The sequence below is a fragment of the Zootoca vivipara genome, chromosome 10 (genome assembly GCF_963506605.1).
Source record: "Zootoca vivipara chromosome 10, rZooViv1.1, whole genome shotgun sequence".
In the NCBI taxonomy this organism is placed as follows: Eukaryota; Metazoa; Chordata; class Lepidosauria; order Squamata; family Lacertidae; genus Zootoca; species Zootoca vivipara.
The window spans coordinates 6,537,931-6,554,988 of record NC_083285.1 but is presented as its reverse complement, the minus strand read 5'-3'; the positions used below and the strand labels follow the sequence as shown (position 1 = coordinate 6,554,988).

At 43.1% G+C, this 17,058-nt stretch overlaps 1 protein-coding gene across 2 annotated transcripts in view; it reads left to right on the top strand.

Annotated features, from left to right (window-relative positions):
* The first annotated feature begins 859 nt into the window (after positions 1 to 859).
* The window catches only part of ORC5 (origin recognition complex subunit 5), a 65,769-nt gene continuing 49,570 nt past the window's right edge, over positions 860 to 17,058 (top strand). The window contains exons 1-5 of one of the 2 annotated variants that reach the window (XM_035127015.2): positions 860 to 973; positions 2,529 to 2,692; positions 9,426 to 9,518; positions 10,708 to 10,905; positions 16,548 to 16,622. In XM_035127015.2, the coding sequence (XP_034982906.1) occupies positions 2,582 to 2,692; positions 9,426 to 9,518; positions 10,708 to 10,905; positions 16,548 to 16,622 (477 nt within the window). In that variant the 5' untranslated portion in view covers positions 860 to 973; positions 2,529 to 2,581. The remainder of the gene's footprint in view (positions 974 to 2,528; positions 2,693 to 9,425; positions 9,519 to 10,707; positions 10,906 to 16,547; positions 16,623 to 17,058) is intronic. The other variant, XM_035127016.2, reaches the window with a different exon arrangement.

Here is a 17,058-nt window from a genome sequence, read left to right as displayed (position 1 = left end):
AGATGTCCCTGGGGAGAATATCTATAAACTGGAGTATACAAACTCAGTTGCTGAGTTTGATGTTGCTTCCTTACAGTTCCAGGGTTAAGCTGTATTCATAAACCCACTTATTACTTGGGAGTTAAGCTGTTCAGAACTGAGTGCGCACAGGAAAAGCTTCGAGCTGTGTCTCATTTCCAGCAGCAGAGCAGAGCTAATAAATAAGGGCATCTAGACCCACCTGGGATTGAATGGGCAGCAATGTCGGTTGGCATCCATCTGTCTCCGGAGATGGTGGGGTGCACCAGTTTGGGGGTGAAGTCAAACCGTTGAAGAGTTACAGCGCTTGCTGTGGCTGTAGAGAACAATACGAGAAGGGCATGTTTTGTTGCATCTGGGGCAGATGAAGACGTCCCGTTGTGCAAATACACCGTGAAGAGTAAAATGGCAATTTATGCCAAGTGTCTCAAAGGGCCGGTCTTAAATATAGGTTAGCCACACTGTTGTGGGTCTGGCGAGTCCCCTCCATAGCGGAGGGCTTCCCCGCAGCGGGGTCTGGACACGGTGGGGTGCGAGCACCCGGCTGATTTTGCTGCCCATCCCTTCTCCAATTGCTTTTATACCCAAAGACATTGCGCGCTCCCTCCCGCTTTGCTTTCAGTCGTCGCTTTCGTTTTGGTTGCCCTTCCTCTCTCGCGCTCCCCCTGCAGCCCGCGGGGAGGAAGACCACCTGCCCAAAGTAAGGGCACCGGAAAGTGCCCTCTAAGGACTTCAGCTGCTGCTACTGCGCATGTTCATTTATAAAAAAATAATAATAACGCAAACAAACGCGCGTTGCGCCTGCGCCTTAGCGATGGTAGGAGGCGCGTGTCGCTTCGCCGCGCATGCTCAGCGGGTCCGCGCGTAGTCGGAGCGGGAGCGCGGGAGGGCGAAAGGTGTTTTTTTGGCGGTTGCGGTTTGTGCGTCGAAGGGTGAAGTTGAGGGGAGAGCTCAGGTAATCGAGGCCGGTTAATATTTGGGCTCCTGGGTCCGGCTCCAAGGGACCTGCCTGGGTATTACTCCACAGAAGCATAACAACAGGGCTTACTACTTGGGAGTCCTTACTTCAGACTCGCTTTCTTGCGATTCCTGAAACAAAATGCAGCTTGGCGGGGGTGAAGTTGGCGACAAAACCATTCCCCCCCCCTCCAAAAAAAATAACGTGGCGGGCAGGTGTGCTGCTTATTACCGCTGTGGTTGATATTTAGTGCGAGTTAGGGGTGACTTGCAAGTGTTAGCTGCTTCTAGGGCTGTCTTAAGCATATAGGGCGCCGTGGTGCAAATATCCCCCCCCCCCGTTTTCCCAGAGTTGCCGACCCAAAGCCCTGCGAGTAGGGCACGAGCACTGATGTTTTCTCTCTTGGCTTGCGATGGACAAGCAAAATGACTTGGGCGGAGGAAGAGCTTGTGGGATGGAGCAGGCCTTCTGGACAACTCCGGGGTGCCGTCCCTCCAGCAGCGTTTAAAGAGACAAAACCAGCGCTTGGATGGGCCCAGATGCCAACTGGGCGCAGTGGGTACCCACCGAACCCTCATGGGTTGAAACAGTTTTTGAGAGGGCAGCAGATTCTGGAACAGTCTTCAAGGGCAGCCCAAGGTGGGCAGCACACTGCAGTAGTCTAGGCAGTAGACTAGATTTTACCCCGGATTTTAGCTGGGTGTGCTAGGCTCTGGTGTGATTTAGCAGGGGACCCTGGGCAGATTTCTAATGTTAGAGAGTTGGAAAAAGATACAAATAACTAAAATATGGAGGGGGTGTTGGAAAGGGGGGGAAGGTGAGGGGTGCATGGAGAATTAGAAAGCAGGGCTGAGTTTAGCAGTCCTACTCCCAAGAAAGTATAGAATTGTCCTGTTGCGGGGATCCCCAAGGGTCATCTAGCCCAACCCCCTGCAATGTAGGAAAAATTGCTAAAGAATCTCCAGTATTTTAATCCGCCGCTTAAAAGCCTCCAGTGAAGGAGACGTTATCTACAAGGCTGAAGATCTGGCCCATCCTGGGCCCGATCCAGCGAGGCCCTTGCGCAAACCCCGTTTTATTTCTGAGCAGTAGAACTCCTTGCTGGATCCAGCCCCAGGTTAATGCGTGTGCGCCCCGTGTGCAAAAAACAACAACACCCCCGCAGTATATATTTCCCGCTCCTGCCTGGGCCTTGGAAGTCGATGCCTTTTGCAAACTGCGCACATCTCTGCTGTTGCACCTTCGCAAGCCACGCACATCTCCAAGACCCCGTGGGTGCTAGGACCGCGCAGCCGCTTCCGCCCTGTGTGTAAATACTTCTTCAGATACTCCAGGTGCATGCACACGAAATCTTATACCCAGAACAAACTTAGTTGGTCTCTTAAGGTGCTACTGGACAATTTTTTAATTTTTTTCAACTGCGTTAGACCAACACAGCTACCTACCTGAATCTAGTATTTACTTCAGTTATTATTTTTGCTGTTGCTGCTGCTGCTAAAACAGTATGCTATAATGTGAGAATCAGTTTGTCACTTCGTGTTTCACTTAACAGACCTGCCCACCTCGCAATCCTGGAAGCTGCAAGACACAGAAACAGAACTTAAAATGCCTGTTTTCAAACATCCAGAATATCCAGAAGCGACACTACTTTGCTTGGAAAGCTTGGTGCTTTTTCGGGAATCTCAAGTCTCCACCTTGTTATCAATCTTCGGAGAGGTAGCACTTTCTAATTTCCTTTTCCTAATTGCCCTTTAAGATTCTTAGCCTTATTTTTGTATTCAAAGTCTGCTCTTCAGGCAGCATACTTCTTACTTTTTGTGTGTGCTCCTGACAGGTAGTAAAGCTGAAGTGGATATACCACAGTTGGCCCAGGAAGGCCTGGGTTCAAAATCTACTTTAACTGAAGTCTCTGTGACCTCTAGCAAGTCTTTACTATTACCTTAGCATGTCCTATAGGCGTTCTTTGAACTCAGATGCATACATGAGTTAACACATGTGTTTTTTCATAACACAAGGGATTAACCCATGCATGTATCTCTTAAGTTCAAAGAAATGCAGTCATGGTTGTTTTTAATGTATCAATTTTGTATTGTTGTTTTTCTTCCCCTGGCTACCAATAGGAGCTTACAAGAACATGTAGACTAGTCAGGCTTTTTTTAAAGATTGCCATATAAAACTCAGTAGTGATTCTATTAAATTCTAATGTACAAACATAGGCCTTCTTTTGACATTTATCTGAATAGGTAGATTAGGGAATAATGCATACCATTTATGTAGCGCTGTCCCTTAAGTACTTTTCCACATACAGTATCTCTGTATCCCCAGCTGTTGGGGTATCTCGATGGTTACCAGGAATTCCTTAATTTGAAAAAAAGGTATCCGTGCACCAAGATTTCCTGAAAGGCAGTGGGACCTTGGTTTTCGAACATAATCTGTTCAAAACGTGGCATGCTCAACACCTGAAAAGTGTTCGAAAACTGAAGCATTTACTTCCAGGTTTACGACATTCAGAAATCAAAACGTTTGTCAATGGAGACTTTCAAAAAACGAGGTTCCACTGTACTGACCTTTTTCCTGTGCTGTAGCTATAGGGTACTATGATGTGTTCATTCTAGGATGCCTTCTCAGATTAGAAAAGGTAAGGCCCAGTGTGCCTGACCACTACTCCACATGGTGGTGTTAGAACATGTTCCTGGTTTTTTTTATAGTGTTTGGGACTTCCATGAAATGCATGCTTTCCTTAGCAGGCAAATTGATATACAAAGAGCTATCTTCATGTAGTGTTTTCTAACTTACTTGCAGAATGTTAATATCTTTATAAAGCTACAGGTAGGTAGCCGTGTTGGTCTGGATCGAAGTAAAATAAAAAAATTCCTTCAGTAGCACCTTAAAGACCAACTAAGACTTAGTTGGTCTTTAAGGTGCTACTGAAGGAATTTTTTTATTTTATAAAGCTATGCTAAGTAGGGCAACATTATTCCCGTATTTCAAATGGGGAACACTGCCAAATAGATAGTGGCCTATGTATGGATTCATGATAGGTGAGATATGAAGTGGAGAATTCTTGGCTCACAGCTCATTCTTTATGCAAAAGGTCTTTTTTAAACACAAACATTCCTTGGCTTATGTTAATAATGGGAAGGACATCGCTTCAAGCAGAAACTCTGAGGGTAATACTCTGCTATTCCCCTCTCCAGTCTCATATAACCAGCAACTCCTGCATTGATTAATATGGGCTGTGGCATAGTTGACGTTGTTACCTTTATCTGTAATTAAATATAATATCCCTACAAGCCGTTAAGGAGAATAATGTGTCATTTGCTTCACGGTATGGAAACTGATGTCGGCAGTCTGCTGCGGCATTTAATTTTGCCTGACAGTCTTCTGAAGCTTGCCGTACTACTGTATTCAGCATGAGTGCTATACGTGCAGATTGTTTTTAAATGTAAGGTTACTTTTTTCAGCCATGGAGATGATTTTGATTCTCAGTAATTTCCAGGGATTCTCCTAGTAATCCCTGAAGAATGAATTTTTCAACCCTGCTTTCAGGAAACATTGCAACACTTGTTGGTTTACCCAGGCATTTAGCTTGAACTTAGTTAACTGAAAGACGTGGATGTAATAGTTATTCAAATGGTGTTCATTCCAGAAACATTTTTATCGGTTTATACTCTTTCTTTTACCAGTTTATCTTTAAAATTATCACTTTATAAAATATACTTGTGTCTGAACAGGTGTTACAGGAGCATGTCTATAGGTAGCATTGTATCTTCAAAATAATTTATTTCTGTTTTTCTTTTGCTTCACTCCCAAGCAGTAGTAATGATTGTGTGTGTGGTGTTGCTTTTTCCTTGTTGAGTGTTTATATTGCGCTCAACAATTAAAATAACTTTTGATGTGTTGAAAATTGCCAATATACAATTATTTGCTTTAAATGGTGTCGCAGAGAATGAATGAATAACTGCTGATATACTGAAACAGAACCTTTGATTAAGGTGGCAGGAGGTCACCTGGTTGGGTGGGTGGTTTTTGTTGTGGGTGAACAGCTGTATTTTTGCTTCATTTTAATGGATTTTGTTCTGTAGGGTTTTGTAAATCGTTTCAGGACCCCTTCTGTGTGAAGTGATCTATAATTTGATTGAACTTGAAATTTCATTGTTTAGAAAACTACTCATTGTGGGGCCAGTGTACACAATATCAGATTTAGCAGATATGTATGTGAGGTGGGACAGTAGCCACTCATCATCCTGTCTCCTCCTTGGGTGTGCACAGCAATGAATGGACATACATCTATACATATGATACCCTGGAATTTTCCAGTCATATTTTTAACATGGAAGAATCATAGAATCATAGAGTTGGAAGAGACCACGAGGGCCATTCAGTCCAACCCCCTGCCAAGCAGGAAACACCATCAAAGCATTCTTGACATATGGCTGTCAAGCCTCTGCTTAAAGACCTCCAAAGAAGGAGACTCCACCACACTCCTTGGTAGCAAATTCCACTGTCGAACAGCTCTTACTGTCAGGAAGTTCTTCCTAATGATTAGGTGGAATCTTCTTTCTTGTAGCTTGAATCCATTGCTCCGTGTCTGCTTCTCTGGAGCAGCAGAAAACAACCTTTCACCCTCTTCTATATGACATCCTTTTATATATTTGAACATGGCTATCATATCACCCCTTAACCTTCTCTTCTCCAGGCTAAACATACCCAGCTCCCTAAGCCGTTCCTCATAAGGCATTGTTTCCAGGCCTTTGACCATTTTGCTTTCCCTCCTCTGGACACGTTCCAGCTTGTCAGTATCCTTCTTGAACTGTGGTGCCCAGAACTGGACACAGTATTCCAGGTGAGATCTGACCAGAGCGGAATACAGTGGTACTATTACTTCCTTTGATCTAGATGCTATACTCCTATTGATGCAGGCCAGAATTGCATTGGCTTTTTTAGCTCCTGCATCACACTGTTGACTCATGTCAAGTTTGTGATCTACCAAGATTCCTAGATCCTTTTCACATGTACTGCTCTCAAGCCAGGTGTCACCCATCCTGTATTTGTGCCTTTCATTTTTTTTTTGCCCAAGTGTAGTACTTTACATTTCACCCTGTTAAAATTCATCTTGTTTGCTTTGGCCCAGTTGTCTAATCTGTTAAGGTCATTTTGAAGGAAGGATTGAAAGAATTTAGTACAGATGTGCATATACATCACTAAATAAGTTTTTTTTATTTAAGTGATAAGTGTGTTCAGACCAGCTGCCCTACCATACATAAAGTGTTTGTTGATTGAATATTGGATGAACAATAAAACTATGAATTCCAATGTGGGTTTAGGATTGATTCATTAGGAATCACCCTTCTTCCTCTTGCTACCATCATGAATCGCTTGTCAGCATGTATGAACCTGTACAATTATCATTTTGCTGTATTTGCAGTCCACCTATGCAGAACATCTAAGACAGGGGTGTCAAACTCAAATTCATCGGGGGCCGCATCAGCAGTTTGGTCACCCTCAAAGGGCCGGTTGTATCTGTAGGACTATGTGTCCACTCTTTATTATTATAAATTATTGTCACTGCATTCAATTATTACTGTTTTTGTAATAATGTAAGTAATAACTAACATAGTCAGAATAATGGCAAGTAGATATTCAAATGTACAATTATTGTACAATTTATTGAAAAATGATTTTTGGTAACTGCACTGGGTGGTGGAGGCTCACTAGGGTTTCATGCAGGAGCTTTGCAGAGCTACTGGTACCTGGAGATGCTGGGGTCCTTCTGCATGCAGGACAGATGTTCTGCCAGTGAGCCACCACCCTTCACCAAAGGGACTGGCTGAGGTTGACTCACTGGAGCTGTTCTCCTGGTTCCAGGGTTTAAGGGCCAGAAGTATAAAGCAGCATCCTATGTTTCTGAGGAGAGGGAGAGGGAGGGGAGGGAGGAAGGGAGGAAGGAAAGAGGGGAGAGAAAGAAGAGTAGGAAATAAGGAAGGGAATAAAGAAGGAAAGAAAAAGAAAGAGGGAGAGAAGACAGAGATAAAGAAGGAAGGAAGGAGAGGGAAAGAAAGAATAAGAATGAGGGAGAGGAAGAAAGATGGGAAGGACAGAAGGAAGAAAGGAAGGAAGGAAGGAAGGAAGGAAGGAAGGAAGGAAGAAAGGAAGGAAGGAAGGAAGGAAGGAAGGAAGGAAGGAAGAAAGAAAGAAAGAAAGAAAGAAAGAAAAGAGGGAGCAGGAGGGAGAGAGGAAGGAAAGAGGGGAGAAAAAGAAGAGTAGGAAATAAGGAAGGGAATAAAGAAGGAAAGAAAAAGAAAGAGGGAGAGAAGACAGAGATAAAGAAGGAAGGAAGGAGAGGGAAAGAAAGAATCAGAACGAGAGAGAGGAAAAAAGAAAGGGAAGGGGGGGGGTCGCCGCCTTGATTCAGCGCCAGAAAAGAGCGCGAAGGGACCCAGGGGCAAAAAGCATTTCCCGTGCAGCGTGAGGCAGCGGGTGTCCATTTTAGGAGACGTGCGTAAAGCCTCAGAGTTGCACGTTCGTGAGGCTGAGCCGCTGCTGAGCTCATGTTCATGAGGCTGAGCCGCGGCAGGAGGAGGAGGAGGTGAGGCAGGAGGAGAAGAAGGCGGCGGCTTGCCGGGTCGGTGCCCGGCAGCGCCGTACGGAGAGTCCCGAGCCTCTGGGACGCAGCAGTGCTCTCTAGCACTTTGAATCCTCCTCCTCTTCCTCCTCCACACGGCGCTGTTGTGTGCTTTATCTGTGCTTCAGCAGCAGCAGCCGTTTCCAGGCGCCGAGCCGTGGCAGGAGGAGGAGGATTCAAAGTGCTACAGAGCACTGCTGCGTCGCAGAAGCTTGGGACTCTCCGTGCGGCGCTGCTGGGCGCTGACCCGGAAAGCTGCCTCCTTCTCCTGCTGTGGCTCGGGGTGCTCCACGCAGCGCTGCTCCGGCCGCCTTTCTACCCCCCCCCCAGGCCCCAGCTGTTTGTCGACGCTTTGTTGGCGCGGCACTTCAGCAGCAAGGTCCTGCTGCTGGGTCCCGCTGGCTGGGGCGCTTGGCGGGCCACATGACGAGGTCTGGCGGGCCGGATTTGGCCCCCGGGCCTTGTGTTTGACACCCGTGATCTAAGACTTTCTCAGCCTCAGATGGCTCAGTGCAATAGGTTGTTGACTGGAAAAGCAACTCAGAACAATTTCCAGAAAATGGTTAAAAATGGTTAAGAAGTAAAGATCTTAACGTAATAACCAGTGGTTTGGATATGCAACTCTTTCAGTAAATTGAAAAAAGGAAGAAAGTTTCTTGCTTAGAAAGGGGGGGGGGGAGAGAGAGAGAGATTATGCAGCTAAGTGCCAGGACCTCAGAATTGCAAATCATTGACTTGCTTTCTCTTTGAAAGTATTTAACCACATACTGAAAAATCATTCTCTATTTAGTTCTGGTGTCTCCAATTTTGCAGAGCCTGTGAGCACATTTGGAGTTCTGCAAAATTGTATTGGCTGCCATGGTGGGGGGCAGGCCCATTCATAAAACGGCCACTGTGGTGGGCATAGCTGGTCACTAGTGAGGCTAAAATATAAGTAACTTGCCTAGGAACGCCAGATCACAAAGCCATTTCTGAGAAACCATGTTAATGGGAAGATCACCCCAAAACTGTTTCACTCAGCCTATTGCACTGCATATATTGAAAAAAACCACCCATCCCATTCAGTAAGCACAAGCACACAAAACATCTGCACACAGACTCTCTGCTTTATCAATCCCCTCATAGCCCTGGTGCCCTTCCCAGCACCCAAGCAGTTGCCCTCCCAGCACTTGGGTTCAGAAATTGTCTTCTAACTAGTACATTTACCTGCTTGTGTGAAGTGAGTGATTGGGCTGTGTACACCATTACGTAGCTTGAGCAAAGTGGCCTCTTCCAACTCTATGATTCTATGATTCTAAAGTATGGCTAATTCAGCCAAGGTTCTTGACTTACTGTTAATGTGTGAACATGGCCTATGATTCAACAAGTTTATTGTATGTGTTTCTTGCTTTTAGCTGCAATTGGCTTTCAAAGCAGCTTGCAATTACAAACTGTCACAATGATATTTTTGAAAAGCTATCAGTATGCTCCATATTAAAGGCTTTCTGTCGTGGAGCCTTGGGTACTGTTACCAAACAGGCCAATCTCTTGACTTGTAATGTCTTGGGAGTTTCAGTGCTGGGCTTCAGGCCAGTCATTCTTTTGAACCGAACTTCCTTGTATTTGATGGATTATAAAATCAAAGGGATAAACTGTCCTGGTGGATCTTAGTTGCTGCATTTTTAGCGAACCCTTCATTCTTCAACTTTTCATCTAGCCAAAAATTTGATGAGTCAAAGTTCTGTACATCTTTTGATTGAAGAAAGTCCAGTGTGCTTTAAAAGAAAAGAAAAGAAATAAAACAAACACTGAATGTATATATATATATATATAATTTTTGTCCAGCGTCAGCATTTGAGCTTCTCATCCCTTTTTATCTACGGACACACATCCAGTGGGAAGACTTATGTTATGCAGACTCTTCTGAAAACCTTAGAGGTAAGAAGAATAATGGATTCATACTGTATATTGGGAAATGCTTTCAAGTTTTGTTTTTAAAAATCCTCTGAAACCATCAGTTTGTTCATCTTTCCTGTTTCCTCAAGAAAACCATTATTGACTGTGCCCAGATAACTTGGTACATAGGGCCTTGGCTTATGCAGCAAAGAAAACAAGGAAGCAAAGCTCTGTTTGCCCCTACAAATGACCTGTAACTTAGTGCTGTTGTATTTCTACATTTGCCCTGCCTCTGGCAGTGTCTGATACTAGCTATAGTGACAGTACATGTCCAGCCCTATCATTAGGCATACCTGAAGGTGGCCACTTTAGGTAATTTATTTTGTCTGTCATGAAAGGGCAGCAGATGGTTAGTGATTAAATTTATTATTATTGTATTTTTACTGGCAGGAAGTAGGAGAGGCCCTTGTGAGCTTTTCTGCCTTAGGTGCCAAAATAACTTGATTGACTTTGGGTGGCCTTGGGAGGGGAGTGTCAAATGCTACTGTGCCTCAGGCATCAATTTGTCTTGTGCTGGCCCTGTTGATGATCCATGTGGGATTGAGGCAACATGAATGATAAGTCAAGGGCTAACTCTTCAGAACAAGAGTGAACTAAGGAAAAACTTACTGGTTTCAGCTTCATGCTGTGCTTAAACCATATCTTAACAATTAATATTAAGTACTTGTAATGTTTTGGATGGATCATATTGTGGGTTTTAACATATTTTTAGTCTCTTACAACTTGCCCTGTGATGTTATATGGCCCTCATTTTGGGGTCTGTCAGATAATGCTGTTGCTGCTTTTGTGCCATGCTCTCCTTTAACTTTCTCAAACCTTGTTTACAGCTAGAGGGAGTGGTAGTGAATTTGTGGTTGACATTGACACTGTATAATAGTGGCTTCTTGGATTCACTTTCATGAACTTCCCACTGTGTGTAGAATCCATTGAAATGGCAGCAAATGTAATAATTATTTCGACTTCATATGTGAAGTCCAATCAGTCAATATTTAGTACTGAAATACTTGCATGTTTGTCAACAAGCAGTCCTCATTGAGAAGTAATTATGTCAATAAATGTGAATAAATAATGATCTCTTGGTTTTTTTAAAAAAAAAGCAAAACAAAAAACTGCTGGTGGTATTCTCTGCAAATTCTTGCAATAGCATTAATACATTTTTCTTTCTCCTTAGCTGCCTCATGTGTTTGTGAACTGTGTTGAATGTTTCACTTCAAGACTGCTTCTAGAAGAAATTTTGAGACAGTTGCAAAGCCTTTCCTCAAAGGAAGAATCTCCTGTTCTTCCATTCTGTGATACGTTCAACGATTTCATACGTTTATTCAAGCAGGCAACTATGACACCTGATCTGCAGAAACAAACTTTGTATGTGGTAAGTTTGAAAGCCACTTGGGTTTAGGGCTGGGTGATACCTGCTTTCCAACATTATAATACACCGCCAGCAATATGATGGTGTTTTACAATTTCTTAACGGAGGTGGGGAGGAAGAAGGCAGTTGCTAAGGCGACTGAAGCAGGCCCCTGTCTCCTTGGCAGGGGCAGGTGGGCTACCTCTTCATCCTGTAATTTCTTTAAACTTCTCGTAGAAATTTGAAGAAAACCCATCTAGGCCTGATGTTTTATTGGTTTTCAGGGTTTTTTATAGCTAGCTTGAGATAATCTTCAGTAATTTTAGAATTTAGGAAGATACGTTGTTCTTTAGATAGAGCAGACAAGTTCAACTACTTTGCCTAATGCGAACTAAGAATACAGCCTAGAACACATCCAAAACTTTACTGCAGCTGTATATTAGAATGGAAGGTAAGTGATGGTGCCTTTTAGAAACGTTTGTCCACCATTGTGATCTTCTGATTGAGCAATCTCATATTTACTTCCAAGTAAATCATAGGGCTCTCCGTGGCATGTTTTTAAACTCCCTGATTTAATAATTGACTATGTAAAGGTGAATGAGGATACTGGGACATATCAATGTTTATTTTAGCCAAGTGTGGGAAGGGGAACAAACATTATCAACACAGACAACCAACTAACTGTTACTGAAGGGTTTGTACTATAAAGCTATTAAGTGGGGCAGCTAATGTAAATGGGAAGGTTTGGGTAGGCTAGCATAAAGTTTGTGGTTTGGGGAGGGGAATTAGCTCCTTTGAATAACAGGCTGTTAATTTTATGAATCTTATAGTCTAGGGGCAAGATTCTGGAGTTTTTGTTGTGAAAGCTTTAAGCGCACTTGAATAAATAATGTAGTGTGTACGTATAACTAGAGCAATGAAAAATTAATTGGGCAACATAATTCTACATAGTCTGTGAAGAGTAGATGGAGGAGAAAGGAAATGTGGGTGAAAGATTATTGTACTACTTTGTATGAAAAATAGTTAATGCAGAAACACTCGTTAATGGATACACAGTGGGAATAGATGAATTCTTTTCAAGAGAAAGATCTCATTCTGAATCTCTGAGGAAAGCTGAGAAAGTAATATCACACTGAAAAGTTTATGTTAATTTTGAGCAACTTGTAACTTCACCGCCACCCTACCCCACATTCCCTCCTTTGGTGTTCTCTTCAGCAAGCTACTAGTACACTGTTCATCCTGGAGTCTAATAAAGATGTGTGATTACATCTTGAAACACATTCAGATACCTATTAAACATTGGCTATTATAATGGTTGATTAACTCCTGACTTTAGGAATCATACCATGGCTTTACCGTCATGTTTTGTGCCTTTATGGCTGCAAACGTATGCATGCTTATGTGGGTATAAGCCCCACTGATTTCTGTCACACTGATCTCCAGGGAAAATAATATTGGGCTTCGTAGCTTAGTGAAAGAATACATATTTTGCATAGGGAATTTCCTAGATTCAATCCTGGGTATCTCTAATAATAATCTAATAATAATAATAATAATAATAATAATAATAATAATAATTTATTATTTATACCCCGCCCATCTGGCCGGGTTCCCCCAGCCACTCTGGGCGGCTTCCAACAAAATATTAAAATACAGAAATCAATCAAACATTAAAAGCTTCCCTAAACAGGGCTGCCTTAAGATGCCTTCTAAAGGTCTGGTAATTGTTATTCTCTTTGACCTCTGGTGGGAGGGCATTCCACAGGGTGGGCGCCACTACCGAGAAGGCCCTCTGCCTGGTTCCCTGTAACTTGGCTTCTCGTAGTGAGGGAACTGCCAGAAGGCCCTCGGTGTCCGGGCAGAACGATGGGGGAGGAGACGCTCCTTCAGGTATACTGGACCGAGGCCGTTTAGGGCTTTAAAGGTCAGCACCAACACTTTGAATTGTGCACGGAAACGTACTGGGAGCCAATGTAGGTCTTTCAGAACCAGTGTTATGTGGTCTCGGCGGCCACTCCCAGTCACCAATCTAGCTGCCGCATTCTGGATTAATTGCAGTTTCCGGGTCACCTTCAAAGGTAGCCCCACGTAGAGCGCATTACAGTAGTCCAAGCGGGAGATAACCAGAGCATGCACTACTCTGGTGAGACAGTCCGCGGGCAGGTAGGGTCTCAGCCTGCGTACCAGATGGAGCTGATAAACAGCTGCCCTGCCCTCTGGTTAAAAGGACCACAACTGATATTAAAGATCTCTGCTTGAGATCCTGGAGAGTCACTTCTGGCCAGAGCAGACAGTATTAGGCTAGGGAGAAAATTGGCCTGAACCTGGTATAAGGCCCTTTGTTCCTAAGGCTCTGTTCAGGCCTATGGTTGATCTCTGGTTTGGGGAATGGGCTGTGGGATTTTATATTCTCCCACTCCCAGATTCCTTCTGATCCTCTTCATTGGTTTGTGTGAATGTCTTCAAAGGAGGTTAAAGTAGACCTGGCTTTGCTCCTATACTGTGAGAATGTGCTTATCATCAGGGAAGAGGATATGTGCATGATCCTGCAGTCCTGCTTTGATATTTAAACCCAAGTTTTGTAGCTCTAAACTGGTTGTAAGGGAGATGGTTGTCTAATGCACATAAGGGAGGCATTCCTCGTGGCTGCCCTGCTTCTTACCATTACAGGCTCACCAAAGTCCCAAACCCGAGTGCTTTGTGCTTTTCAAAAAAAATAAAAATGAGACAGGTGTTTGCCCTGGCTTTTGGCTGAAGGCTAAGATGAAAAAGGCTGTGTGCATTAAGTTGAAGACTGGCTCACGTTAAGAGCAATCCTATTGTGACTGGGAAGAGCTCGCATGTAAAGCTGGTGCCACCTTCTGGAAGCTGCACACATGGCTCCAATGAGTCACCCAATTGCAGGATTGCATAGATTGCCGTGGCCACGTTCACACTCTGCACGTTAGGTGGTAATTTTCACAATCAGGATTGACTGTCTGATGTCCACTCCACACCACTCATGTGGGGGACACTTACAAGATGGCACCTATAAATATGAACTAGTCTGTAGTTAGTTCTGGCCATTTTCAAAAGAACCATGCACCTTCAAGGGAATTTTTCAACAATGGTTTCTCAAGCCAGAAGCACCGTATTACACATGGTAAATTACTGTTGAAACTGAGGCATGTTTCTATGGCTGTTTGTGATATGCCAGGGAAGTCTGCTGTTTAAATAATAAGCCAAAAAAAGTTAGTGAGTGTGCCCAACATCTTTGGCTCACTTAATTTCTTTGAATTCAGAGGTAGTGAATTTGACATTGTGCTTTCTGACTAAGTCTCTTGGACAGGATGTATGTTATCAAAAATAATGCTGGTAGTAGTGACAAGGTGAGTAGATGGTAGAAAGTACAGTAATTCCTTATTTTCAAGGGAGAGTTCCCCTTTACTGCTTCCTGGTGCAAAAATCCCCTGCTGCTGCTGAAAATAAGCACCAGGTGGGTGGGGCCAATTGTATGGGTTCTTCACACCCAATCATTGCCCAGCAGAGAAGGACCCAAGTCATTTTGTCCAGTATTCAGACAGTTGCTATTGGTGGAAGAGATCTTCCTACATTTAAGACTCCCACCCTTCTAGCGATAAGAATTAGTGCCAAGTGAGAAGTCGAAGGAAATGCTTACTTAAATGTACAGTATCTTTATGCATTTAAACAAAGTACATCAAAGGACCTCCTCCATTTTCTTCAGGAAAAATGAGCATAGTTAAGTGCTAAAAATGTGGTGTGAGATTCTGAAAGATTACTGCTGTCAGATGAGTATGTTACAGCAGGGCAACCCTTGACTTAGCTGGTTTTAGAACCAATTTTTGGGAATTAATAATGTTACTTATCATAATATTTGAAATTACTTGATAATACTAGGGCAGGACATTAAATGTTGCAAAATGATCAATTTTATTGGGTAAGATGTTGGTAAATCAGAACAGTTAAGTGTTAAATTAGAGCATTTCATTCCGCTGTGCATGAAAATAGACAAGAGTGGGGGAGAAATCAATTTATGTGAATTAACCTGGGTCTTTGGATTTATTATGGGGCGGTTTAAATGGAGATTGATGGAAGAACCTGCGTTCTGGTAGCACAAGCTGGCAAAACTAATCTATGCTATTTCGTTTCATTCGTAAATAACGTAAGATATTTCAGCCTCAATTAATTTAGCGAAAATTAAGATAAATGGATGGTCTCTTCAGTGGCTTCTAAATGCTTCTCTTAATCCAAGAACAGGTACTGAACAATCATGATTAATCATGAGGCTCAAAATGATTCATTTTCCCCGGTGAAGGATGGTGCCAATAAAACTTTGTGTTTATGCCTGCGTTGAGAACAATGTGTCCTTCGTGTTTCTTCTCTCTTGTTTGGAATTGCAATTCATCAGTCTAATTATCTTTAACACATAAGAGCTGGTGTAGCATAACGGTTAAGAATCACAGGATCCCTGGTTCAAATGTGACCTTTCCCCTGTTGAATCCACCAGGTGGCCTTAGCTAAGCCATAACACACACACACACACACACACACACACACACACACACTGCCCCCAATCTCAGTATGGCGGTCATAGAAGGAGCAGGGATATAGGAAGCTGCTCTCTATTGTCTAGACTAGAGACAAAGCTGCTCTCCAAGGTTTCAACCAAAGGACATTTCCAGTCCTACCTGGAGATGCCAGGGATTGAACCTGGGACGTTTTGCATGCTATTCTTTGACAGTGTTGTTAAAAGGATTACTTAGATGGCGTACGTAAAGTTCTATATAAAGTGTTTGTCAATATCTTTAAGGCCCACCTCGAGTTTTTATTGTAATCATTTGGTATATACATTTTGTTACAGAAAAATAAATGAATGCATAATTTGTTTAGGTGCCCACCGAGTACAAACATCCCTTAGTAGTCTTCAAAATGATTTGCTGCCACTACCTATTAATGTATAGAGAGCCTTTTATAACTTTGCCTCTGTGATTAAAAGGCACTGTGTGGAGTGAAATCTCCTAATGTAGTCTTCCTCAGGTCACCCTCCTTAATTGTAGAACTCAGTGTTGTTGTTGTTTAGTCATTTAGTCGTGTCCGACTCTTCGTGACCCCATGGACCATAGCACGCCAGACACTCCTGTCTTGCACTGCCTCCCGCAGTTTGGTCAAACTCAAGTTCGTAGCTTCGAGAACACTGTCCAACCATCTCGTCCTCTGTCGTCCCCTTCTCCTAGTCCCCTTCTCCTAGTGCCCCTTCTCCTAGTGTAGAACTCAGTAAATACATTTATTTGTGGAAAATAATATCTAGTACTATTGATAATTTGCTAGTTTTAACAGCTTAACTCTCCCTGATTATTCTTAGTCTGTTTAGCTTTCAGCTCCTCTAACTCTGTCCTACTCCCCTCCCCAACTATCCTTTTCAGCTGACCTTCTCTGTCACTCTTAATTCCACCCCACCACATTCAATCCCACTCTCCTGCTGTCTATTCATCCACCATTGTGTTTTCCTCTTTGGATTAGGATCCCATGTTCATATATAAAGTGATAACCAACATTAATCCTACTCAGAGTAGACTCACTGGAAATCAGTGGACTTAAGTAATTCAAACATTTTAAATTGCTTATGAGTTGCTTTTGTGTAATAAAATTTCTCTTTGGTTTTAAAGGTTTTGGATAAAGCAGAGCAGCTGAGGGAACTAGAAACAAACCTCTTGCCAGGTTTCCTGAGACTACAAGAACTGGTAAGTAAATTGACCAAGTGATCCTTATTGAGCTACTGCATTTTAGCAGTACTTATAAAACAAATTTCCAGTATGTACTATGTTGGTTCAATGAACCAATTTCTGCAGTGAATCCACTATCCAGTGCAACTCTCTGGGGCATTAAGAAAGAAAGAAAGAAAGAAGTGCCACCCCTGTTCCAGTTACAGGACACTGCTTTCTTCCTCACCCAGAGGCATCCTTACCCACCACAGCTTGAAGAAACTAGCCTTTTCTTTTGGAATGGGTTTCTTCATTCCACAGCTGCATTCTATAAAACAGCTTGCTCCCACTTGTGCTGTGGGAGGAGCAATACTGGAGCCTTCTGTACATTCACGGTAAACCAATAACTATTGTCTAAGGTGGTGTGTACAGTGGTCCAGTGTTGGAGACAAGGGAATGATCATTGTCCCCTTTC